This window comes from Pseudopodoces humilis, chromosome 3 (assembly GCF_049639895.1).
Source record: "Pseudopodoces humilis isolate 2021_Gansu_Grassland_sample_001 chromosome 3, ASM4963989v1, whole genome shotgun sequence".
Taxonomy (NCBI): domain Eukaryota; kingdom Metazoa; phylum Chordata; class Aves; order Passeriformes; family Paridae; genus Pseudopodoces; species Pseudopodoces humilis.
This window is the reverse complement of record NC_142202.1, coordinates 29,601,965-29,629,040: the sequence shown is the minus strand read 5'-3', so window position 1 is coordinate 29,629,040 and position 27,076 is coordinate 29,601,965. Positions and strand designations below refer to the sequence as shown.

General features: G+C 40.4%; 1 protein-coding gene and 1 long non-coding RNA gene across 2 annotated transcripts in view; one reads left to right on the top strand and one right to left on the bottom strand.

Moving 5' to 3' along the window:
• Positions 1 to 2,447: 2,447 nt before the first annotated feature.
• LOC148184619 (uncharacterized) lies at positions 2,448 to 16,307 on the bottom strand. Its single transcript, XR_015772183.1, has 3 exons — positions 16,234 to 16,307; positions 15,792 to 15,948; positions 2,448 to 5,289 (listed from the first exon to the last, which is right to left on the bottom strand). It is a non-coding gene; the product is annotated as an uncharacterized LOC148184619 (long non-coding RNA).
• Positions 16,308 to 16,483: 176 nt separating this feature from the next.
• The window catches only part of KCNK5 (potassium two pore domain channel subfamily K member 5), a 32,657-nt gene continuing 22,064 nt past the window's right edge, over positions 16,484 to 27,076 (top strand). Inside the window, exon 1 of the mRNA XM_005532961.3 lies at positions 16,484 to 16,852. Within this exon, the coding sequence (XP_005533018.1) occupies positions 16,667 to 16,852 (186 nt within the window). The 5' untranslated portion in view covers positions 16,484 to 16,666. The remainder of the gene's footprint in view (positions 16,853 to 27,076) is intronic.

Here is a 27,076-nt window from a genome sequence, read left to right as displayed (position 1 = left end):
ATGCTGACAAAAGTCGTATCTCAGACCAAAATGCTAAACAGTCCATGCTGGAAGTGACAAAGAAATTAATAACCTTGTCAAAGACATCTTGAGTTTGTGAAGATAGAGCTGGGTGGAAAAATACTTGCTGTGCCTGAAAAAGTGATCCTACTATTCAGTTAACCAAAGGGTTCACAATTGGTTAGGCATTTTAGGGGGTAAAGACAAATCCAGCACAAAACTGTAACAAGATGAAATACATATGAGGATAGTAAAGTCTGAAGTAAGACACTAAAAGAAGTTACAGATTTATGACTTAATCTATATTGTCAATTTCTTTCATGCCTTGGTTTCTGTTTTCATTCACATATTGCAAATGGCATGAACAGTAGACAGTAATTAAAGAAATGAGACAGGAATACACTGGTTGGAAGCAGCACTGTAACACAGCAGCCTCATACAATAAAGCTAACTTCCAGCAACAGGTAAAAACAAGGGCAGCAGCTAAATACCAGCAAAGCATGGAGAATGCCTGTAACAGCATGACTGCTGCAAAAATTACTGGACAGGATTAATATTATTGTTGCAAATTTCTTTTTAAGGGTTAAAATTTTCAAGTAGCATACCCTGATGTTAAAGTGATTTACAAAGAGAAAACAATAGTTTTTCTAATTCTCATGAGGCTCTGGAACTGAGAGGAATTCTCAGTGCTATTTTTTTAACACCAGTTTACCTAAAGGACTCTCTGGATGTTTTATTGTAATTTTTTTATTTCTATTTGAATTACTGTCATCAGTGGCTGATTAAATAATATGAGACCATAGGAAAGAAGGAAACACAAAGTCTTTAGCAAAGACTTTTTTCACCTAGTAAGTCTTTATGGGACATTAGAATTGTAAATTTGCATAGTAGAAACTGAGTTTTAAGTAGGAAGAAGAGTCCTCATCACTTCAGATGATCAGCTTAATTTTTCTAATTTGTTAACATCCTACACCAGTGCCTGCTTACTGGTATGATACTTCTAAATTTTTTATCATTCTTAAATTTCTATTAGTATTTTATTCCTAAAAAAGGAACCAACAAGGCAGAGAAACCAGGTATTCAGAGGTATCCTTTTACTCTATTTTTTCCAGAAAGAAGAAGTGCTGAAATATTTTTTGTGTTATGACTTAAGAAGAGTATTGCAGATCTTGATTTGTTGGTTTGCTTTTTTTTTTTCTTGGTTTCCCAAAATTTCCTGGGAATCTTTGAGATTAAGACTTTAAAGGTGTTATGGAACAGAATTTAAGGTAAACATTTCATTTAATCAAAAAGCAGATTAGTATGAGGAGTTGTCCCCAGAGGATCAGTCAAGAGATTTATCAATTCCTAACATCTTACACTGATTAATGTTCTTTTAGATAGGGAATATTCAAATATATAAACCTATATACTACAACATAAATCTATGCCTACAGGCATATAGACAAAGTCACATTCATGGCTCTTAGTAGTAGCTCTGTGGTTCCTATGAGGAGTTTGAAAAGTCTAAATGTGCCATTACCATTACCCAAACTTTTATCTGATCTCTATACACAAAGTGTAGGATAGCTCTTAAAATGACATTTCTTGGAATTCTCACCCATTTAAAAACTAAAACTTTTATTGGGAAATAGTTTTGTAAACACGTGAGTGAGAGATATTGTAATTTTAACATATTAAAATCTGGAAGATGTTTCTGATTTCATTTCACCATCTGTTTTCTGATGAAAATTGAATTCTCTAAGGTTAGGTGGAGTATTCATCATTTTAACCATTCAACTCTTCCCTGGACTGATCATACAATAATACTTTAATTTTGTATTATACTACAGAAACTGACAATACTGACAGAGCTGGCAGCCTTAAACCTTAAGCCAGCTTATTCTTCTACATTGATTTGTGTAGGTGAGAACTGTGTTTGTCTGTTCTCTAGAAAAAAAAAAAAATTAAAATAAAATCAGTGCCAGAAACTGAACACTCACACAACACTTTGTTAACAACTTGGTGCCAGTAAGTAGCCAGTGGGACTGGTGACACACTTCCTTTCTGAGCACTGGCAATAAAGAATGTGAATAGTACATTGAATAACCTGAAGATTGGCATTCCAAAATTGCAAGAGTTGAAATTATCTACAAACTGAAATCCAAACACCCAGAGCACATGAATTCACCTATTCTCAGAGGCCACGACATTTTGAAAAAAATTGCCAGTCTTGTTTTCCTGCTCACTTTCCCAAAATGTGATGAGCAAAGATGGCCTTGTATGGAGCTGTACCATCACCTTCTCAATTGGCCAAAGTACTGTTGCAGCTCCAGAAGTGAACACAGGCAGGTGTGTTCTGTGCATCTTTATATATAGATACATCGCAACATATAGATTTATAATTTAATGTGATAAAATCCCATTAGGGGAAATAAATACTGTAGCAAAGTTTCCAGATTCCACTTTTAACTCTCCATAATACACATAGGAATCCATCTGTGAATGCTAAATTCATTTACACATGCAAATTGTATAACTGGTTGAACAGTTACCAGACTTGTGTGCTCAGGTGGGGGATTATTTTAACATCTATCTTAAATTGTGTGGATGCAGTGTAGGTGTTCTGCTGAGTTTATGACTAATACCCCTCAGGGGAGACCTATGAAAGAAGGAACATAATCTGTCAAGAACATACTTAATTTGATTAGTTTGAGCTTAAACATTTGAGCAGCCTTTGAACCTGAGCCGAGATGGCTCCAGGATCTTTAAGACAAGCACCTCTGACTGCAGGTTCAGGATTGCAATCTCTTCCTTATTAAAGGAACATATTTTACCTAAACGGATATTACGCTGATCTGGAAAGTATTTTACAGGTATACACTAAGACTGTATTTAGGTACTTAAATAAAACATACACTATTTTCAGACAGTACTGTCTATTTAGGGCCTGCTCCTGACTCAGGAGGTTACATAAGGCAGGGTTTGTTTGGTTTTCGGTTCCACTGCATTTTGTGTTTCTGCTCACCACTGTCTTATCTAATTGTTCCTCTTGCTTTACACATCCACTGACTGTGGGCTTCTTCTAAGAGAGTGTAGACAGTCCATCTCTATGCAAAGAAGTACTAGTTGGTGTGTTGGGTTTCCAGTGCTTTTCTAAAGCTGCTTCTCCCCATATGTTCCTTCTTTCTGTTTTAAAGTTGTTTCTCCCCATATGCTGGACCTCGAGAGAAGAATGTATCTTTGGAAGTAACTAGCGCCCTTCAAATTCTTATCTAAAAGAATCCCACAGGAAACCTTGGAGCTCTTACAAAAACTTGGACTGTCTATTATTTATCAGATAGCGTCCTTTACAAGGACACTAGTCTTTGGCTATCAAGCCCTCCTGAAGCCACTAACTGTTCTCTTCCCTTGTCCTTGCTTTTAACAGTAAAGGTAAACATTGACTTAAGTTTGCCTTGTGCCACCTATCTGTAATAAACAGGTTAACTATGAATGCTGAATAAATCTTAGCTCAGCATTAGTCCTGAAGCCCTGACATCAGCACCTGGTTATGTCAAGTTACAGGCTTCTCTAGCAACTGACAACAAACATTTAGGCTTTACTGGGTGTGCAAATTGCAAGAGCATCTTTCTCACAGTAACCAGTGGTCTGCCATAATTTCTCTGGTGTGTTAGTCAGAAACTTTAATGGGTGTACATCTTTCAACATTTTCTTAGTTTCAAAGTTCCCAATTTTAAATTTCTCTCATGTGAAAAGGCCCATACATTACCTATATGGCTGGTTCTTGTGACAAGGCAGAAACTGAAGTAACCTTTCTTGAGTAACAACACAGAGACATATTATAAAACTATCTTTTTAAGCATATTTCAATTGTGTCATTGCAATTATATGCACATAAAGCACTGCACAAACATCCAATGCTTGGGAAAATTAAAAGGTATAACTTGACAGATACAGCCTGTTCTAATGTTTGAGGAGCAACTGGGTTTAGAAACTGTCTGGGAAGTACAATAATACAGTCTGGGCTTCTCTGTGGGTAGACTTTATTATTCCCCCCTGAGGAAACCTGGTAAGTGGTCAAAAAAGAAGTAAATAAAAAATGTGAAAATTAACATTGCATAGAATCATGTGTGTAACTGGACATCCTGTTAATCAGATAAATTAGTGAGAATAATGGTGACAGAGAATATTGTCCAGCAGAAATAGGAGGCAAAACTTTCATTCCAATCTGGATTGATTCCCTGTCCCTTTTCTTGCTTCTCTGTCCCTGCCTGCTTTTGTTTACTCTTTGATTTTTGCTGTTTTTAAATTTTGTGATTCAGGGTAAATCACAGGACCATATCACAGATGTCCATAAAAACACATTCCCACAACTGAGAGCTGTGGCTAGTGCTAAATAATACTTAAAAATTATTAGGAGACTATTAGGTAGAAGAATTAAAAGCACCAGATTCTATTATTACATTTATTCAAAGAACTTCTGATAGTGTATTTTTGGGCCAAATCCTGCTCTGCACCTCAAACAGGGCAAAAGCCTTTTCAGTCCATGATTATTCTGTACTACTTCCAACTTCCTGAAATATATTCTGTCCACAGCTGAAGAGTTCCTGATGAATCCAGCTAGTTTTAATCTAAGAGTGCTTGAGTTTATGATGTGGTTGTCTGTACAAATGTGCAGACCTGCAAGGTTAAAGTTCAATATTTTAAGCAGTATATCTTCACATGTGCTTGTCTTCAGCTTTCTTAACCATATTATTTAAAACATTTAAAACAAAAATTATTACAACCACTGCACTCAGAACTAATTTTTCTACATTTTCACCTAGAATATCTCACACATGCTATTTTGTAATAAACAATCCACAACAACAGAGGATGAGTTGACAACAAAGATGTGTCTGCTCCAAAACTCCAGTTCTGAATACATCTGAACTTCAGCAAGTTCAAAGAGAAGCAAGTGCAATGAAACTCAGCCCATTTTAAAATGTTTTTTTTTTCGTGACTCCATGGGTTCCATTCATTTTCTTTGATACAAATTAGTTATTACCTGGGGCATTTGCATTTATTTCTCTGAAAGACAATTTTAAATTGAAGCCGGGGGTGGGAGGAGCATCCTGCTAGCACAAGAATCAGACCTGGTGATTTAGAGAGAGATGGTGGTTCCTCTTTTCCTTGCTGGTTGAAGGGGCTCTCCTCATGTCTCTGCTGCTCCTTCCTTCAGCTGGCGCCATGGGACTTCCTCTCCTTTTCCACACTTCTGCAATTGCCGACACCCTTCTGAGAGTACAGAGAGCTGCAGTTTCTGTCCTTGAACGGAAGCATTTTTTCAGAACTTTGGAAACACAAAACAAACGCAAAACACAGGAACCCAAAGAACTTGTGTATTCTCTGACCTTCTTGATATAATTTTTTTTTTTTTTAGATCCTTAACAAATGCTAATGCCTTGATAATTTCAATGTTTTTCTAGAGGAAAGGACATATTTGCTTTGTAAGGAAGCTGTAAGGAGCTTAGTAACCTCTATATAACAGATTCTTTTAACAGAATCTCTTTAATCAAGCATGCACAAAGTAGTATTTCAGCAATAAGATACAAGGCACAGCATTTTTAGGCCTTGATCTAATAAGAAGAAACTGAAGGCTGACAGGTTACAGCCATTTGGCAAGCCAAATGCTATCCAAGACATACAGAGTTCACTGGACGAAATTTCTCTATTTTTAAAAATAAGTCAGCCTTGTTCAGTATTTCTGCAGTTATGAAGGCAGTGGCACAATCCTTTGGTAATGCCAAGAGAAGTCCTGCTGAGCCTGAGGCAGTGTGAATGAGATTCCCTCTGCTGCTACTCCTTCACTTCCAGTAGCATCCTCCTGCACTCATCCCTGCCAGTAGCACCATAGTCCTGTGCCCATCCCTGCCAGTGGCAGTCCCTAAGGTAAGAGACACCGCTAGCACTGCAGCTGCAAAGAGGAAGCTCTCCAGCCTGGGGCTGGAGCAGGTGGAAGAGAACCTGCAGGGGCCAACATTCAAAGCAATCTTGTTAAGCAGCACACACCTGCCAGCAGTGGCATGCCCGGTGCATCTCCTCCATGCGTGATTCAACATGCCCAGTGTCAGACCTGGATTAGGAGCTGAGATGTGGGCATGCATTCTCAAGTAATGATTCCCTCTGACCTCCTCCCCTCCCACGTGATGCAATCACTGGATAGTCTTGCTGTTCCAGGCTTTTGACAGTTCAGAGGTCTGCAAAGTGTTGAGCTGGACTTGTTTTGTATTGCAGTTGAAATATATCTGGGACAATGGTTAAAAGGAGACCTGTCTGTCTGCAAGAGCTGGAGGATTTTAGAGGTATGGAGGGCTTCTATCCATCTCATACATAAATGGAATTTCTGAAATAATAATTGGGCTATCTCTTTTTCAGTCAGAGGCTTTTTGTTTTTTACTTGTCTTACTCCAAGACACTATTTTTTAAAACAATGTATTTGCTTCAGCAAGTGCACTTGGGAGTCTTCACCCATGTCCTCATAGCCCCTGTGCTCAGCTGAGCCCTTTCACACCACACCAATGTCCTGTGCCAGGCACATCTATGTCAGAACGATCTATTAACTATCACTGCATGAGGCAGACACTCAAGCAGGAATATTTCTGAATGGAAATTGCACTGTCCAAGCATGAACAATGTATGGAGATGGACCACTCAAACAGGACAGACTGGTGGTGTAAAACCTTTCCCTTTCCCCCTATTTAGTTGCAACCTTTATTATTTATCTTTATAGTTCAGCAGGCAGAAGGGCTTTGGCAGTCCTTTCGAGAATGAGAAAAAAACTCAAAAAAACAAAACCTCACTCTTCCCAAATAATCTTTCATTTTCTTTAATCAAAATTTGCCTATGTGTAGAAGTGTAACAAGACTTATTTCCCACTTGGAGCCAACCTGAACATTAAGTGGAAGTCAGGTGTTGTAGAAACCATGTGATGGCCGTGTACATAGGGTTGAAATTCACTCAGTACTGTGCTGTGCACAGTCCTTCAGGGAGAAAGTCAGTACAAGGAATAAAGAATATATAGTATTACTATTGTTATCCTACACATGTATCTGATTCCACTGTCTTCCTTGTTGGCCCAGCAAGTGTTGACATTACAGCAAAGGCAGCTTACCCAGCTAGAAAACAAGCTGGCTGCAGGACTAGCCATAGAGAAGATACTGTGAGAACCAGGGTATGTGAATCTGCCAGAGCTCAATGGGAATAAGTTATGTGCCTAAAACTGCCCCCAGAAGAACAATAAATCTTTTCACCTTTCTATTATAGAGGACTTCATAACTCAGCTTTGTGAATGTGACTGTTTCAGTTGAGGGCTTTGCATATCACAGGTGGCCCATGTTGGTTTCAGTGTATTTTTACAGGTGCCCAAATAAGGATTTGTGAATTCTGATATATTGTCCCCCAAATGTGAGACAATACTTAGTGTTACAGAAAGATATGACTTTTTGTGCCATGCATTCCAGTTCATGTGTAATCTCCCACAATCAATTTTACCTATCTTACCAACACGGAATTTGCATAGTTTTAAGAAACAAAAATGTACAGGGAGCAGGGCAAGTCCTACTGACTTTTTAACTGTATGGCTGTGTAGTATCTGCCTCTCTGTAAGCTGAGTTTAAAAGCTGGATCAGGTGTGCTGCAATCTCTTCTCCTACCCAGTCTGTTTAAAAGCAGGAATAAATGGTGTAAAGTGACTGACCAAAAAAGGCAGAGAACTGGATATGCAGCTTTAAAATTAGTTCAGGAAAATACAAGAGTCATTCTTTCCATTGTTATTTGAATGCACTCATTACTGCACAGTACAGTGTATTCTTTGGAAAAGGAGTGCATATGGGGGAACAAGATTGGACAGTGTTACAGTCTAAAGTTATTTGTTATTCACTCCGCAAGGTACAACTGAAAACATAATTCACTGCAGGGACTAACTGAAAGGCACATATTGCCTGTGTGTGCATTGGCAAGCTGTCAAGGTGCTGGTGTGAACTCTTCCCTACCCTTGCTCCCTGGTCCTGAAGTGGGTACTTGACTGTCCTGAAAATCCTATACTGAACTGCAAAAGTCACATATGAAAAGACCACAAGGTTGTTTGATCTTCCCTCTTAGCAGTGCTAGATCCCATCTTTTATATTATTCAAGGCCTTTTAACTTTTTCCTTTCTTTCTCTCCCTACACTACTGCTTGAAGATATTCAGTCCTCCTATCCACATAGGACTTAATTCAAGCTTTATATCTAAACCATGATCAGTGTAAACTATATTAGATTTCTATTATGGAAAACTGCCAGACTCAGAGGAATTCTCCACACAGTGGGGACCATAAGGAAAGGTTCAGATTTTACTTGGACCTTAAAACTTGTGATCTCTGTTCAAAACCAGATGAGTTTGCATCAAGGTTAAATGAAGAAAAAACATTTCAGTTTAGCCTCCCCAGACAGAAAAGCCAACTTTTTTCTGGAAAATAAAAATGAGAGTTGGAGTATGTGTTGCTGGAGTATCAGTGTGGCCCTGTTGCTCACAATATCATCAGCAAAGGCCTCCCATGGCAGCCAGCCTGCACAACTCTTCCTGTAAGCTCCATCCCATCCTTTCTTCCAGTGCCCAGCTTATGGCAATAGCAGTATCCCCACTGTGTCTTGCCAGTGAGGCACCACAGCATCTTCTCCCACTGTTCTGTACTAATGACAGGTATCAAAATCCCCCCTCTTCTTTACCTATGAAATCCCAGTAATGTCCTTCCCACACTGTTCTCTTAAGAGCTGTTAGATTTCCACACATTATCATGATAACAGATATTCCAATTGCAATCTTCTCATATTTTCCAAGCAGCATGCCCTACAAGGAGTACACGTACAAAGAGAGGCAAAGGAATTTAATCTCTCTAAATGTCATACAAGGTATTTGTATACTCTGATAGCTGCAAAATAACACATTTCCCGCCACTGAGAAGAGATATTTGTTAGTTAATGTATAATTGTGTAACTAGAGCTTTTCTTAGCATTAGAAGGAAATTTGGGAGGCATGTCTTCAGTTGATACACACAGGATTAATGATCTTGTCCAAAGTGCTTGTAAAAGACTAGTTTTGAGACAAGCCCAGAACAAAATAAGGCCTCATTTTTTAAGCAAGGCCACTGTATTTGCACTAGCAGAAGTGAGCACAGCAGAAGAAAGATTTCTCCAACAGCTCATTTATTTATTTGGTTTAGACATTACTTATTTGTCATGTTTGAATGTCAATTATCTCTATGATATTAAAATTATAATAGATATATAATATCTATCTATATATATATATATATATAAAATAGATATATAATAGAGATATTATATATCTCTATTAAGCTCTATGTCAATTATCTGTTCCTTTAGTCAAAATGGAAGTTGCATTGTCATTTGATTATAATAGACACACATTGAAAAAAACATAAAACATCGTTAATGTCAACTGGCAGGTTCTGGCCACTTCTGGCCAAAGTGAAGCCCTTTCACTTCTGTCTAGTGAAAGCAGCACAGTTTCTTCAACCCAGATATGGAAAATGATGTTTTTGGTGGGGCAGAGACAGATGTTGTGTGATCTGTCATAGACTTAGTACAATAATTTCAGCAAGGCAGTGCAAGCTTGTCCATGTGCTTCTGACACAGTGGCAGTAATGCAAGATTGTAAGCTCCAGACTACTTTTAAACTTATCTTGGAAAAGGGGGACTGAAGGGGTGGGGGAGCGTAGTTTCTGCAGGACACATTTCTGCATTCAGATATGGGTTGCGGAACTCAAATCTCTCTTAGGAAAATTAAGGGCTTCAGGCTTCTTGGTATATTGCCAGGGGAACCTTTACTTGGACAAAATGCTGCTGCTCCTCCTTCCCCTTTGAAAATTTCATCACAAAAGATGATGATGTAAATTGCTTTATAGGATCACAGACACACCTTTATTAATTCTGATTGTCACTGAATTGCAAAAGATTGGGGGTGCGAGTAGGGAGTAGTGAAGCAAGGGTAGAATATGAAGCAGACCTAAGAGCCAGGCTCCCCAGCCTGGAGTCTTTATTGTTACAAGTGCCTACAGACAGTGAGAGTTCATGGCTGCTGAGCTGAATGAACATTTTGCAGACTGGTCCCATTATTTGCATACACATCCTTGTTCCAAATAAATCTTGCAAAAAACTACATGCAGGGAAAGCACTGAATTTTCTGTCTTGACTGAAAAAATGCCACCTGCAGAGTTCACCCATCTGCTTATTGACTTGATCTTATAAAATAAGTGAATTAGCCCATTTAGTTTTTATTTCCTCCTCTTCCTTTTCCTCCCTTTTTTGTCTCTCTTTGGCAGAAGAAATAACTAATATTCAAAGGAAATGAGTTGTGAAACCTCTAACAGGCTGCTAGCCATTAGTTTCTATAAACCATGCTGGCAATGCAGTATTGCCTGGGGATGTTCAGCCTCAGATGGTCCTCTTGAATGAACAAAAAAGCTTGGGATGTTCACCTCTGTTTGGATGCCCTTAGAGAGCACCACAGCCCTTTGTCTTGATGGGGCCTGTGTCCCCTCCACCATATTCTTCTTTCTCTCTTGCAAGCGCAATTTCTTCAGAGAATTTTGCAGATGCACAGGTTAGGAGCTGTCTATTCTTATACTCTGGGCCTTTCCTCAACTCTGCTTCTGGCCAGGCCTCCCCCACACCTCATTGTTGGCACCATTGTGAGTCTGACCTGAGTTACCAGGACTTCCCCGTGAGCTCCCAAAGAAGAGCAGCAACATGGGTAATTTGACTCTACTTCCATTCACTCACTGCTCCTTCCCTTTCCCTGGACTTTGTTCCAGTTGAGACAGAATGTAGCACTGCTGAGGTGCTACACAACAGGAGGAAAATATTCAGCATCTGACTTGCTTTTCCACCTCAGTTATGGGTTATCTTGCAATTAACTGTGACCATGCACACACACATCCCTACAAAGTCACTGAGAGTCAAGAGCATGGTCTTCACCATGAGACCTTGAAGTTAGGATTTGCAGGCAGCTTCTACGCTTAGAGCAATGACAACAGTCCTGCTCTTGACCAAAGCACCAGAGCAGGTGGACTTTTTTCTGATGCTCTAATCCAGTCACTTTTGTGCCAAGTTACCTCCCAAGAGTCATATCTGCGAGTCACCTGGATTTACCTGCTGAGTTTTGGCATGTGGGGGGCACCACTGGAAGGCAGTAACACTGAAATCCAAGCTCCTCCAAACTCTCTTAACACCATTCCTGATGATGGTCTAGGAGAGTATAAAGCGTAAGTTAAAAGCCACTAACAGCTTTGCAAGCCCTTCACTTGCAGGACAGCTGTGGGTGTTAGTACTTAGTCTTTGCTGTCTTCTTTCCCCAATACCACATGGCAAAAGAGAGATCACAAAGAACCATGCGACAGGCTAAGAGGCTGTGGAAGTTGACTATGCCAAGAACTCATCTTCTTCCAAAACTCCTTTAAACACATAAGGCATAGAGACCACATGGGCCATGACCCTTCTTTCATTCCAGGACACCAAGCACAAAAGCAACTCTTGTCCGTAGGAAACAAAAATCTTAAAAATCCATACTCCTTTAACTGCATGTAGCCAACTCTATCTCTTTCTTTTCCTAGATAAGACTCAATCTAACCTCATAAGCTGTTGCTGCAGGGTTTGGAACAGGAGAACAGATGATAAAAAATATGATCCTTTTGAATGTTTTTTTGGTGTATAACTGTCTTTGTTATCCACAAGGCTCTATTCACCCAAGTGGGAAAATAAATAGCCACCAACCTTCCCTCTGCCAAAATTAATGTGCTGACTTTTCTTCTCTAAAGGGAAGAGTTAGCTGGGAACAGCTCTTCCAGCATGTTGACTAACAAAACGTAAGTGCTATGCACCGTGCATGGAAGAGAGCCCAGTTTAGATTTGGGAGCTGCCCAGTCACATACAAGACCCTTCACTGCACAGCCTGGCACACAGATACACAACTCTGCAACCCAGCTGGGAGACAGGGGAGGCTAACAGCTCCCTGAATTCCCCCATATCATCCAGCACTGTTACATTCAGGCAGTAACACTGGGGAAGGTATGCGCTTCACAACACCAGATTGATAAAAGTTAAATTAAACTGGTTTGGGAAACAAGTCTCAGGACAATGTGCAAACATTCATCCATATTACTACACACAAATAAAATTTAATTCCTTCTTAATGACCCAAAAATAAGTCTTGACAGTAATGTTTTATGTAGCAAAATAACAAATTGTTGCATATTCACTGTATTTGTTACCATGGTGTTGAGCTATCCTTGAGAATATTATCTAGAAGAGTAATGTTCTCTGGGTATCATGGTGGTAAAAGCCAGTCCAGGACTGACATTGTACAAGTCAGTCTTTTTTTGTAGAGCTCTATTCTGAAATGCTCAGATCACTGACATGAATGTCAGTATGGACTGCCATAAAGCTTCTGGCACTACCAGTGAGGTCATGGTGGAAGAGAAAGAGAAGGCCAGAGTATTTATTTTTAAACTATTTTGAAGAAAAAATGTTTCATCATCCAGTGACTGGTATGGATGGCTGAGGAACAAGGCAGTCAAAGAAACAGATGCAGAAAAACTGTTGAAATACCTAGGCTTCTTCCTGATGAAGACATTTCTCTTGAGCACTGCAGGTACCTCAGTGAAAAACAGATGATCCAAATGCATATTTTTCATTGAACATACTACAGCCATTCCACACAGGTATTGTACTCATCACCAGTTATTCATTAAGCAACATGACTAACATCTGTCATGTGGTGTTTGTTCACTCATTATCTGTCCATGGGTGAAGAAGTCTGTTGCAGTGGTTTGCAGGTTGCTTCAGTAAGGATTTTTACAATTTTTATTATGATTTACTATGTGTTACTGTACATTCAGAGCATAAAACATGTTTTTGTAAATACTTAAGCCAAAAGGTATGAACAATCCCACAGAGAATTTTTGCACTTTCCAAAAATACCTCATATAAAATTCAGCATCATCTGCAGACCATCGTTACTCTGTGTGCACTGGACTGCATGAAAGAAGCAAAACTGCTCACAGTAGTCATGACAGTGCACCCCTCAGCTTAGTTAAACCATACATAGCTGGATGCCTACCACTTGAAGGCAATGCTGCATGGGTCTAAATTTCTAGAGTTTAAAAAAAATGGAAGATGCATAGTTGACAGGCATTAGAACAGTCACCAACCAGCCAAAAACAGACTTCTAAGTGAAAAATGGCAAAGGCTTGAAGAGAGGCCCATAGTTCATAGTCAGTAGAACATGCAGCCTTTGCCACTACACGACAGGTTTCTTTTGCCCAAATGTCATTTACTTGCTCCATCTAAAACATTTTCTGAAATTTATTCATTCATTCCAGGCTGTCCTAGGAAACATCTGTACAGCAAATGTGTCTTAGACATAGCTTGGATGAAAGAGATTTCCTTTTGGACTGGACAGCCTGAAATAACGTCCTATGCAAGTAATACAAATGATTGATACTTGTGGTATTGCTCACCACAGTGCTTTCTGCTGTTTCTCCCTTGATTTTTAATGAGATTTAAAAGCCTGTGAGTGAATAACCCCAGCCTTTTGATTAACTTAGCTAGCATGAAAAGCTGTGAGGCCTATGTGGCAGGTGCTGTGGGTTGACAATAGGGGTACTGTTTAATCCAAGGGAAACAAAGAGGAGAAAAGGGCCATGAATATGGGATCTTTTCTGAGGTCAGGTAAAGCATTTTAGATCAGGAGGTACAAAGAGAGGCCAGCTACACAAAACATTCCTTATTACCACACTACTTGGCATACAAAAGTATACCTTGTAATTTGTTCTGCAAAAGACTACGGAATCAAAGTGAAATATCTAAGTGCCTGAAGTTTGTTGATACTCAGTGGATCACTTCTACTTGCAGGAATAGCTGGTTATGGTTCCTTGGGGAATAAACTATTCTTCTGGATGTTGCTCCTTACCAGGCGCACCTCTTTTAAACTCAGAGAAACACAAGGAAACAGTCTAACAACTACAATAGCATTTCAACACAGGGAAAAATGGTATGTGATTTACAGATCTGTTTGTTTTTAAATACCAACTGACTCAGTCACTAAGAGCACTAATTATGCAAGCGGTGATTGGAGTTTAGAGTGGAAAGTAGAAACTTTGAATCAAAATCACAAACTTCCTGTAAAATGCCTGAAAGTGTTTTTGCTCTTATCTGTGCTATATAACTGCAGTGCATTCAGGTCATTCTTGTCATTCCTTGTACCTTTAAGACACTGTTTCAACACATAAATGGGCCCTTAGAGACTTAAAGACAGGTGGTGGAGAGTACAGTTTCAAAATTTAATCAAATACCTTCCAGTTACCAAGCACAGATGTTCAGGGTCAAGAACACACAAGTGTAGCATTGCTGTTATGTGTCAGACTACTGCTGTTGCTGTTAAAATAATCTAATCACTTGCAGGTGACTGAGAAAAAGGTGCAAGAGTACCAAAAGGAAAATTATAATTTGCCTACCAAAAGTTCTTCAACACTTTCAGTCACTTGCCAAAAGTACTTATATACAATTTTTAACCTTACTTTTAAATCAGTAAGTGAGACAATGACAGATGCTCACATTATTAATTTATGTGGCCAATGGCTTTTCAAGTTTTGCAAAGATCTTGGGCCAAGTGATAACGCCTGGGAATAATTTTCATGTGCTAATTGTGCAACATGAAGTTCTTCTCCTTTTAATTTAAAAAAAAATACAGCCTTTCAACTTCATGAAGCATTCCCCATTTTTGCTTTAATAAAAGAGAATAGCATAGTTTCTTTATGCATTTTAGAAATGTTTATTATGATGCTTTTTCCTTGCTATTTCCTCTAGTATGTGTAATTTCTTTTAACTACTGAAGTTTGAAAATCCTTTTTTCTTTTTAGTGTTTTCTTTAAATAACTGGAAAATCCCGTGCAAACACTGACCACTTAATGTGCTTGTGGATTTTGTGTTTTTTCCAGTCCTGGAACCTCTTGCAAATGTATTTTTATTGAGTACTATATACATTAGTAGGAAGGACTGCTTAAGGACCATGTGATTTCCTGGGGGCAATCTCACATGAGCATCCATTGGGCATGATTCAAAGCTTTATATAGGTATCTCCATATACCTTCTAACCAATGCATGTTCCTCTGCCTTATCTGTGGTCTCCTTTTTGTTTTCTTATACTCTCTTGTATATTTTGTACCTCTCTCCTTTGTCTTTTCCATTCTCCTCCATTCCCCCTCTTCCCATTTCAACTATATCTGCACGGGCTTATCTTAGCCTCAGTCTGTGTACTCCAACTGAGTACCTGTACACCTGAAATCTCTTAGTGTTGAGACAGCTGATATGAACTACTCTACTTCTTGAGTGTTTATTTCCTGTTGTGGGGGCTAGAGGAGGAAGAAAACAAGTTACCCCCACAAAAATAATGTTTATAAGATGAACCGTGTTCACACCAGAAGCACTTTTTCAGTGTGCATAACACGTATGTCTCCCTGACCCATTTAACCCCATTTCCAGCCCCATTTGCACACGGAGGGGCGAGGGCTTGTGCGTGGCTGCAAGCTGCTTCTGGAGGCTTCACAAACAGGGTGAGCTTCAAGACAGCTTCAGTGTGGAGGATGTTTTGAGCATTTTATGGAAAATTGGTGTCTCCCCCTCACTCTTAAACATACAAAGAGCGTACATAGCGATATGTATTGAAGGCATCAAAGGTATTTTGTTTCTTAAGATCTGTAATGCTCACGTGTGGAGGTCTCCGGGAAGGGGTGACCTCTGCGGATGGACACCTTTTCTTCTCAGAGCTCCTGCTCACCTTCCCCCCACGCTTCCACGCATCCTGAAAAGCCACAGACCTCGTTTCACAGCCTCCCGGCGTCTAAAATGAGGAATTCCCCTGAACCCTGCCGGCAAGAGTAAAAGTAAAACAAAGTAAAATCCCACAAGTAAAATAAAATTGAGCGACGCTACCCCTTCTTACCCTGACTCTGGGGAAAACACGGAGAGGAAAGCACGGACAGCTGCGGGAGCAGGGATTAGCCGCGCTCATGGGAAACAGGACGGGGCCCGGCTGCCTTCTCGGCCCCACACCCGCTCCCGCGGGAAGAACGGAGGTCGCAGACCCGCTCCCCTTCCCCCAGACCGCTCCTCAGAGAAGGGCGATGGCGACGGCCGGACCCCATAATCACCCTCCGGCTCCGCGGGGACCGCTCGTCCCAAGTCAGGCCGCGGGGCGCCTCTCCCCAGCGGCAGCGCCGCATGCGCGGGCGGGGGTGGATAAGAGAGGAAGCGGGAGAGCACCAGATTCAAATCGCTGCTGTGGAGGGAGGGGAGAAAACTGGGGGAAGGAGACAGCCCGGGGGAGTGGAGCGGTGCGGAGGAGGGAGGAGGAGAGAGTGGGGTGGGAGGGGAGGGGACGGGACGGGACGGGACCGGACCGTGGAAGACGCTAAGGGAACGCGGCAGAAGCCGGGAGAGGAGCCACGGCGGACGGCCGGGATAGGCAGCGGTGCCAGGGGAAGGATAAGGGCGGCTTTGGGCACCGACGGCCGCAGAGCGGGGCACCCGCCCCGGCTCGCTCCCGCCGCGCTTCGCCCGCCCTCTTTGCCTACTGCGGGAACCATGGTGGACAGGGGCCCCTTGCTGACCTCGGCCATCATCTTCTATCTGTCCATTGGGGCGGCGATCTTCGAGGTGCTGGAGGAGCCCCACTGGCGCTCGGCTACCGACAACTATAAGCGGCAGAAGATGGAGCTGCTCAAGCAGTTTCCTTGCCTGGGCCAAGAGGGGCTGGACAGGATCCTGCAGGTACAGCAGGCGCCGGGCGCCGGGGTTGGGGCCAGGGGGTGCCGGCGGCAGCAGCAGCAGGTGTTGACGGGCGCCCTGGAGCGGAAAACCCCGCGCCCGTGGGCGGGCGGGCTGAGGAACCATCCGGGATCCGGCACAGCCCGACCGCGTCTGTGCCTTCACAAAGCCCGGTGGCGGAGAACTGTGCCTTGAGCGGGAGCGTAGGGAAACCTACGTTCCTAATCGTTCCTAACTACTTAATGATAGAGCCTTTAAATAGGTTTGCGTTGCCTTCTCTTTCTCTCTGAGTCTTAAAGGAGCTGGGGGTTGATTTCAGCTGTCTGGCCCGGAGGTGCTGCCCGGGGAGTGCTCCCGCCCGCTGCTCACTCAACCGCTGAATGCGGCTCTTGTTTTAGAACCCCGGGTGATTCCTTCTGGCTCAATGGATGTTGTGTTAAGAGGAAGGGAAGGTGAACTCAAGTGTCTCGATCCTCTTGTGTTTGGTCTGATTTTCTTCCTTTTTTTTTTTTTTTTTTTTTTTTTTTTTTTTTTTTTTTTTATTTCTTCCTTTGCTAAATGCTGGAGAGGTGCCTGGGGGTCCCGGAGGTCAGTCGGGGTAACTGGGGGAAAGGGTGCACGGCTCTCACGGGGGGATGCTCCCAATTCTTGCGCTGTTACACTCTAGGAGACTGACTTTTTTCCAAGCCATAAGGAGTTGATAATCGTCCTATCTCGCTCATCTGGCAGGATGCCTCTTCAAAACTAATTATTAATCGATAGCATGTATTAAATTCGAGAGTAGTATAAACTTAGTGCTTTCTTATGGACGTGGAATCCGTTAAAATGTCGTTGCAAGCAATAGCGAACTTTAAAACACAGGCTGCCCAGATATGTGGCAGTTCAGTGGTGAGAATGAGCCATTTGGGACTTTCATTTTAGAAATGCTTATACTGAGTAGATTTTCTGTTCATTATGCTTTGGATTTTTTTAAAAAATTATTTTATTTTCAAATTCACTAAAAGTCTATTAAAATGCTCAAATACAGAAGAATGGCAAAGTGTCTTAGTAGTTTTCTTGGTGTAATCGATACTGTTCAAGCTTAGAAGAGTATAGGTTCTTTATCCTAAAAGTTTGTGGTTTAAGTTCCCTTTCTTCAGTTGGTGGCTTCCTTCTGTCTGCTCCAGATAGAAGAGCTTTCTGGTGGCAGTGTCCTTACTGTTACCATCTTAATGCCCTGTTAAGTGTCTTTGTGGTATTTAGTGGAACAGGTAGATGGAGGCTTGAAACTATAAAGAGATGTTGGAAAATGAAAGACAATGCTATGTGTTTGGAATATGTTTTGGAGCCTTAATGAAATCTTACTCTGTTTTAATGTCCTCAAGAAAAAAACCTTGTTTGGATTGGGATGTGCCTGGCATGCTTAACTTGCTGCAGACATAATGCAGAGTATACATTCTGCCTCAATTTAGGATGAAAATTATGTTGGTATGAGGGAATCATTAGGGGGTTTTATGTTTGTTTGTTTTCTCCCATGATGCACATCACAATGAATCCTGAGGTAGCAGAAAGTTAAAGTTTTCTTGTTTTGGGTTTTTTTTTCTTAAAACACAATATGACAGTTAAAAAATATGGAGGCCCTTCCCTCTTCTGTTATGGTGCGTGCCGCAACAAGATCCCGGAGAGCGAGCAGTGTTCTCTGAGCCCAGAGCACACTGTAGAAAATGCTGACAGTTTAAGACAAAGGGATGGGTTCTCGTTTGACAATTCAACAGCTGTTTTACTGAACACAGCCTCAAATAGGCGCAGGGACAAGAACAACAGGGTTTGGGCTAAGGGCACAGGGTTAAATGAGGGACAGTAGGGGCGGATCTGATGGCCGAGGTCCAATAGGGACAAGGGAAAGTGGTGCAGCGGAGTGGATAAGGGTTGGGGGAACCAAGGGGATAACAGTGGTGGAACAGTGTGGAAAAACAGAGCCAATGGGGGTTAAGGGAAGAGAGAACATTCTAGGAAGGGTACATGAACAGTAAATGCGGGCTGAACAAGGGTGACATCAATCCCCACACACTATCAGAATGCCAGCACCTAAACAGCACCGATATATGGCTGCAAAAGCCTGTGGGAACAAGGTTGCCCTAATCTAGAGGGGCATCTTTCCTCTCTTGCCTCTGCCCCTCCGGGGCTGAGGTATGACCACCCTAGTGGCAGATCCCTGAGCCTCCACACCCTTCAATGCATTAGTCCCTGGTGATAGTCTCATACATGGTTTGAGGTTTCCCTCTGCACTTCCAGCTCCTTTCCACATCTAGTCTTGCTGGTTTGATGATCCCACATAGATATTCTGTTGTCATCCTAAGATCAGGTTAGCTCAAATGTAAATGCCTTTACTTCACTCTTACTGGTAACTGCAAACTTTACTGCCTGCTTTCTTTTAGACTTATAGTTTTGTGCCTGTTCGTATTCTATGTAGGAAGTGATGGGAAGGAGGGGAGTGTGTCACATCTGACAGAGGACAATGGCAGGGTGAGATCTAACCTAGCTGAAGCTAACTGTGATGGGGCAATCATGTAAGGACAACAGGATTCTGTTCTGAGTAAGCTGTAAAGTATACCAGAAATAGTCTTTGTAGCTGTCCTTTCTCAGCCACTCAATGCTGCTTCTTTTGGGTTCTGCCAAATCTTTAAAGCATTTAAAGCATCCCTTTCACAAATCCTTATCATCCTCTTGTCTTATTAAACCTTCAGATTTATTCTCTTGTAAATAATATTCTCTTGTAAATCCAGAACATTGTTGATTTGAAAAATGGGCTTTTAACTCTTCTCCACCCATCCTCATCCCCACTTCTGTCCTGTTCCTCTGAACCTCTTCCTTTAACTTTCTCAGTGGACTACCTAAACTTGTTCTTGGGATTTTGCGTGGTTTAACTCATTTTTCTGCTGTTGTTTTTTTTTTTTTAAAGGCGATTTCATCTTGAAGCCTTTATCTTTCACTCTGGTTTTGGTCCCTTCTGATGCTCATGTGACTTTACAGAACCATGTTGAGCTTTGCTGTTCTGTTTAAGAACCCCATTTAAAACATACTGGATAAAGTTCTTTGCAAATATCACCAACTGTAGAATTTTAAATGGGTGTTGGTAAAGTGAAAGGATGCCAAGAAATGTTCAAGTTGAACTAACAATGTTTCCAGAAGGAGCCTGAAAAGTGACAAGGACTGACTTATTCAGAGACTGGTCTCTCTGCTGACCTTGTTCCCCACCCAGGTTAGCTCGTGTGTTCCTTTGAGCCAAATGCTAGCTGTAAGTGCAATGGAAACTGTGTGGAATGACTACAAAGCTTGATCTGTAGCTTGAAAGACAAGTAGGTTATCAGCACAGATTCTCAGCTCACGTACAGACCAGTATCCCTGTACCAACAGTTCAACTGATTATTAAGTGGTCTGTATTTGGTCAAATACTGTCTAATGTTTATTTTCCTAATAAAAATTTCACAATATATTACAGTAGAAATATACCACAATAAATGTTTATTGAAATCTGTTTAACAGACTTGTGGAAATTTACAAGCTGAGTATTGTAGGATATGCTAAAACGAAAGCCTTTTCCCTTGACCCTGAGAAATGCTTAAAGATAAATTTGCTTAAAAGCAACTTTAAAGAGTCTCCCATATGAAGAATCCATTTGCATTTTGTACCATAGTACTTATCATAACTCTAAGGGGTAAAGAAAGTAGTTAAACACTTCTTGGAATAATGGTACGTAGACCCTGATATTAAAGTTGATTCACCCTAGGCAGTGTATAGGCTGGTTTCTGCCTGTCTGTGTTATTCGGGGTAGACCTGATTGCTCAAATATAAATGTGGCTGAGATGTCACATTATTCACATTATTTAAGCCTCCAAAGATCCTTAACCACAATTGTGTATTGGCTCAAGGAACTTGTGTAATCTCACATCTCTGTGTACAATTACTTTGGAAGAGAAATGTCTCATAACTCTTTGGAATATATGCAGAAATCAACATTGTTAGTATTAATATCACTATATTTATTATCATTGTAGAATCTTAAAAGTCATGTAACAGCTTTGTCTGTTGATACAAGTCTATGGCTTGTCTTTGCCATTTGTTTCAGTGGCATTTAAGTCCTGGAACTCTTTAGGAAGGGCAGCAAAGCAGGGATCCAGTGATGACACCTTTATCTATGCTTCGGTAGGAGGGAGTTTGGAAGACTGAACCAAATATGACGTGATTCAGTCATTTTCCTCTTCTCCAGTTCCTTACTTTTACTCTTTATTGCTCCATCCTGGTTGTGAAACATCAGCTTAATGATAAAGGAGCTATTCATGCTAGGAGGTGCCCTCTTGACCCTCATGTCTATTCACATGAACAAAGGTTTGCCTACCCTGGGCGATGTCTTATTTACCAGAAAATACGATATGCTTCCCATTGATAAACATCAAGGCTAGTGAAAAGAAAGGGAATTATTTGCAGATGAGTGAAAATGGTTACTTTCAAAACAGCAGTAAAATGAACAGAGAAACTGCGGGCTGTGTTTAAGGAAAGCAGACAAACATACAGAGTATGAGAACAAATAGTTCAAAAAAGAAGTATGAGAACAAAAAAGTTGACGTCTTTATTTGGAAAGCTATGATAGTTTGGCAGTTAGGAAAAAAAGTAGAAAAGTTTAAAACCACCACAAAAGCATACAAGAGTCTAAATGGGCTTGAGATATAACTTTAGAAATCTAAATGAAAGCCTTAATGCCCAGTGCTGTGAACAAACATTTTAGAAGACTTTTAAGGATAGCTGCTGGAATATACATGGCATGTGGTTTATGCTTAAAGAAGTAACAGTTCAGTGCTGTAACAGTAGTTTCTCCCCTATTTTTTAAAGTGTCTTCATTTTCACAAGTACCTACAGGTTCATTTCCAAGATTTTGTTTTGTGTTTGAAGATGGTGAAGCTTCCTTCTAGATTTGACTGTTCTTGCAATTTATCTTAAATTGTGAAAATTTTAAGATATTATGGTTCTGAACATTGTTTCCCACATTGCTTTGCCTTCAAGCTGCTACCTGAAGGTTTAAATCTATGTGCAATACTTTTGAGAGATTCTGCAAATTAATTTCCTTAAAAACTTGAACTAGGTTTTCAATGCTTTGTTCATTTAACAGAGATGGTGGCTTTTGCTTAGGCTTTGTAGAGTGATTTGGTTTTCAGTGTAAAGTTAATAGAGGCATCTTTATCATAGTATTTTCCTTTCTTTGTGTACTTCACGAGATGCATAAATAAGATTATTGGGTTTGTTTGTTCTTTACCTTCCTGATTCCTTCCATTGAAGATGTTGAAGGTGGGGTGGATAAATAGGGGACTGAATTAATTATCTGGAATGCCAGTTGACTTGTCTCTTTCAAGGCTAAGCCTTTTCCATAGGCTGAACAAAGTAAAGCTGCGCATCTTTCAGACAAGGACAAGTGTCTTTCATTCTGCCAATGAAACAAAGTTGTTAACTATTTCTAGTATCTTTCACATAAAAACTTGACAGTGTAAATTAAGGCTTATGCTTGTGAAATGGGTATTCCTAGATTTTAATTTTTTTTTATCTCTTTATTATGCATCCTCTAAATTCAGCAGGTATTAACTGAGATGAAAATATAGGATCACTGTCCATGGCTGACTAAGATGCCTCAGAGTGTAATGGATATTGCCACTGCAGCATTAGAAAATAATTGAGGACAGGCAGCACAGAATCATTTAGGTTGGAAAAGACTTGTGAGATCATAGAGTCCAACCTTTGACCAAACACCAACTTGTCAAGTGGACCCTGGCACTGAGTGCAATGTTCACTTGTTTCTTGAATGCTTCCAGGGATGGTGATTCCATCACCTTCCTGGACATTCCATTCCAATGCTTAACAACCCTCTCTGTAAAGAAATTCCTCCTGATATCCAGCTGCATATCCCCCTCAGCTTTTTTCTGTGTGTGTCTACTTAAAGCTAAATGTAAACAGGCATGCTTTTCTGTTGTGGGGTTTTTAATCTTTTTTTTTTTTTTTTCTTTTTCTCTGTTTAACCATTAAATTGTTTGAACTTTCTTGTACCATAGTTAAACAAAGCTGATAGCGCATACACTGCCACTCTGATGGAGCAATAGCAATCGATCAGAAGCTATAATTTTTGTGCTATGGGCTTTTCCTTTTTCCTATTATGAACTCAATCCTTGAGCGTTCCTAGTATGCTGTTATTCTGTTACCTTAGAACAGAATGTCTGTGTTACCTTACGTGTTACCTTCTGCTACTAAGTGTGTTTTTGGCAAGCTCTGCTCTAGAGACCATGGCATGCAAGTAGTTTTGCAAGTTATCAATAGCTTGTTCTATGCTTTGGTTCATACTGTTTATATGGTTTTTGCAAGATACCTTCTGTATCCAGTGAAGATACAGTGTAATGATGACTTCCTACAGATTTCCTTTATAAAAACAAATTGATGTTTTTGCTATTAATACTAATTAAACACAGTTAATTGCTTTGCTTTTCTCTGAATGCTATTGGCTTTCAGAACAGTTATATTCTTTGCTGGTAGTGCAAATAGATGTCAACATAGTAATATACAATCTAGAAACAAGCTGGAAGTGACAGTAAATAATCCGATCAGCTGGGGAGCAAAGGAGAATGCTTTTGCACTTTGCTACTATGAATCTGCTGATCACAGTACCTATGATTTGCAAAGCTTTTGTTTTGTCCTGGCACTCGTTTGATTCTACGGATTGAATACACACAAATGTGTAGTTAAATTTCTTCCTGGAGTAGGTTGGAGAACTAATATGTCTGGGCTTTGTTTAGTCCAATCTGAGCTCAGATCACAAACGGAGTCTGCTCTGTAGTATGTAACAGACTGTGGTAACAGGGCAAGCGGAAGAGTTGCACTCTTCAGTGTCGCCCTGAAAACTCAGCTTCAAATTTTTTTTTTTCAGGGCGACACTTCAGTTAAATTAAAATCCCACTTGTGGTCAAACCTGAAGCAGCTGTGGTGCTGCAGACCACCTCAGGAGTACCACACTTTGAGGCCGACTGAACTTTTAAAATAAGCATGCAATATGTATTCTGCATTTTTGCTAGCTCTGCCTGCTGAGGAGCTTTGTCTTCCTTTATTTTCTGTCTTGATTCTGTCAGGTCATCAGCACTGCTGGTTCTAGCGTTACTGGATCATCTCTTTAAACACTTGAATTGTGGGCAGGAGAGATTGTTCCCGGGCATGTATTACCCTAGTTATTGCTGTATTTATGGTCAAATCAGTAAGGAAGGTGGTTTATTTTTTTTCCCTCTGCATTGTATTGTGTGAACTCGAGTGTATCAAAGACACTCTTAGGTGCAGAATTGTTTCAGAAATGTTTTAAAATCAAACCTCACACACTCATTTTCTTAGGAGAAAGAAATGTAAGTAATAAAAAGGAAGTAAGAAACAAATGATAGGTTGTGTTTCCTTTTCCAGCCATATGTGTATCTGTTTCTTACGATGGACCTATTTTTTTTAACCTCTGTTGTGGGATCAATTGCTACAGATCAACCAGGCTGTAGAACTATATTTCTGCCTTAATGAAAAGGTAGACACAGTTTGTGATTGAGTAAACTGATAAATACTAAATTCACTTTGTTCTGTGTCATCTTGCAAATACTCTAAGTTTCCAACTGCTGAGAAACAAAACCCAGACCTGCGTGTCTCCGAGATTTCAAGAGGTGCAAAAATGTCCCAGTTGGACCTATCACAGGTCTCTGAATTCTGATACTTCCTAACAACAGTGACAGTTGACATTCATTTGGACTGCAAAGTAAGTCATAAGATTGTCAGATAATGGCAGCAAGTGAGTAATAGCTGATGGAACTTGAAAATAATTCTGCAAAGGGTTATGAAGGTCCCAAAGTAGAAAGCATAGTCAGATATGATACAGTATTTTTGGCAACCTGGCTAAAATACCAAATTATCAGTGATGACTTCTCTGTGTGACCTCCAAATACTCATATTGCTGCTCCTCTTTGCTACTTCCAGCCTACTCAGAAGTAGTAAAAGAGCTTTGGAGGAAAGTTGCTCAAAAATCATGTTTGGTCCCTCACTAGAGAAACAGTGGTTTGTAAGTAAGTTAGTTCTGGCCTGTAATAGAAGTGATTGATGAGTCTCCTCCAGGTAGCAAAGAAATAGGGAAGGTGTTTGGAGCCAAGCAGCTGAACAAAGAGAAGGGATCTAATAATATTCACTGTGATATCAACTTCTCCCTTAGCCTGTCTTGCATTAGTCTGGCTGGAATATTCAACCTAGCACATGCTCAGCTCTTACAGGTGCTGTTAACCAGCTACAGACTGTAATGCAAATATGTTAAAATCAAGTTAAATAGTTGATCTATGATAGTCTATGATTGGCAGTTAAGGCTTCAGGCCTAAGTTGTGTGTACATGATTGCAGAATGACCAGAGGGCAATCAAAACTTGCCTTGTTGGCACAAGGGTTTTTGAAGGGCACTGGAGTTTGTGCTTCACTCTTTCTTATTTTTATCAGTGCACTCTAAAAATTTTTAACCTGTGTCACTATCAGTTGCCCTTTTAAAATACTACTTGTCCACTTCCAAATTTTTATGGATTTTTCAGGTAGAAGGCAAGGGAAGGGGAAGAGAGCAAAAAATTTTGAAGTTGCTTCTGTTTAGCAGCAAACCCAGTAGTCATCTTCATTGTGTCTTTATTTGTGTCTCTATTTGTTACAGTAATACTAGATTTTCAAGTAGTGTCTTAACTGGATTTTGACTATACGATAACAGTGCTTTTTCATGAAGTTGTTACATAGTCTCTGCAAGGTCCTAAAGTTGTCAGCTTGATTAATAAAATGAGAATAGATGTCTTTATCTTATATTTAGGGGAAGTAAAATATGAGTCAAACTTTGAGAGTGCCTTGGCTTTATTTGCATGTTTTAATAATACTTGTTCAGCTCTGCTACAATTAGACATTTGGTTACTTGGACAGATATCCTCACAGCTGGCTGCTTCTTGTCTCCTAGTGGAGAAGCACCGTCATAAAGTAGCTTCATGCTAGACATTGGCTAGGTGCTTTCAGCTGAATTCTGTGAATCGAAAAACTGTCTCACTTATTTGAGGTAACTGCAGCTTTTCTGTGGTTTTGTTGACTCCCTTAGCGTCTTGTGTGTAAGCCACTTTTAAGCTTGAGGGTTCTCTACTTAAAAATGTGCTTCCTCTGTCTCAGCTTCTGAGAAGGTAATAGATGCTGCTGAACAGTCACAGATGTCAGTTGCAGGAAATCCAGGCTAGGAAGGAAAAGAGTAACAGAAGGCAACAACTATGGTACTTCTGCCAGTTGATCCCTCTTGCCTTTAGTACTGAAGCAAGAATATGACAAAGTAGTTTGGCTTTCATGCATCCTCAGGGATGGGACAGTTGAGAAGTGATGGAGCACAGAGTCTGTTAATTACCTGGCACACATCAAGGTGTACATTACCCTTTGCCTGCAATTTGTATTGTGTTATCTGTTCATGGTAACTGTATGTAAATGTAAGGGAAAATTTTGTTTTTGTAAATGGGAAATGTATGGAAAATTTTGTGAATCTGAAAGTGTGCATGGTTTGGTAGTCTTAAAGTGGAAAGATTTTTCAGCTGACTAAGCTTACTTTTTCACTTAAAATTCTTTCTACAGGATATATGCAATTTCTAGTTTACCAGTGGGGTTTGACTAGGAACTAGATGTAGTACAGGACTGAAAAGATTATTGGAGGATTATTGAAGGCAGTATCTGTTCTGCTTTCTGTCAGTTAGTAGCTGGAAGAAAGCTTCTTCTGTGTACCAATTAATATAGTGCTGAATGTATTAAAATAGCAGAAGATTGTGTTCCAGTGCATGTGTTGTGTGTGTGGTTTTTAATGTTATACAATTTCTGGAAAAAAAACCTTGGGGTTTATATATATGCTGACACAACTGTATTTAAGAAATACTCTAATGCACAGCCAGCTCTTAGCAGCAAATTGATGTTATTGCCAGACTAATTCACTCACCCAGCAGAAGAAGTAGACTAGGCAAACCTAGCTATTACAGGTCTGAGAGTGTCTAGGTCAGATTGTTGCGTGGTCTGTTATCTCAGGTACTGATCACACTTACTTCTAGCCTGCCATAACTGTGCCAGCAGATCTCTGTATTTGAAAACATTTGTTCAGAGCAGCCTCCACTTTTTCCCTAGTCCTCCTCGAAGATTAGTCTTGAGTTGA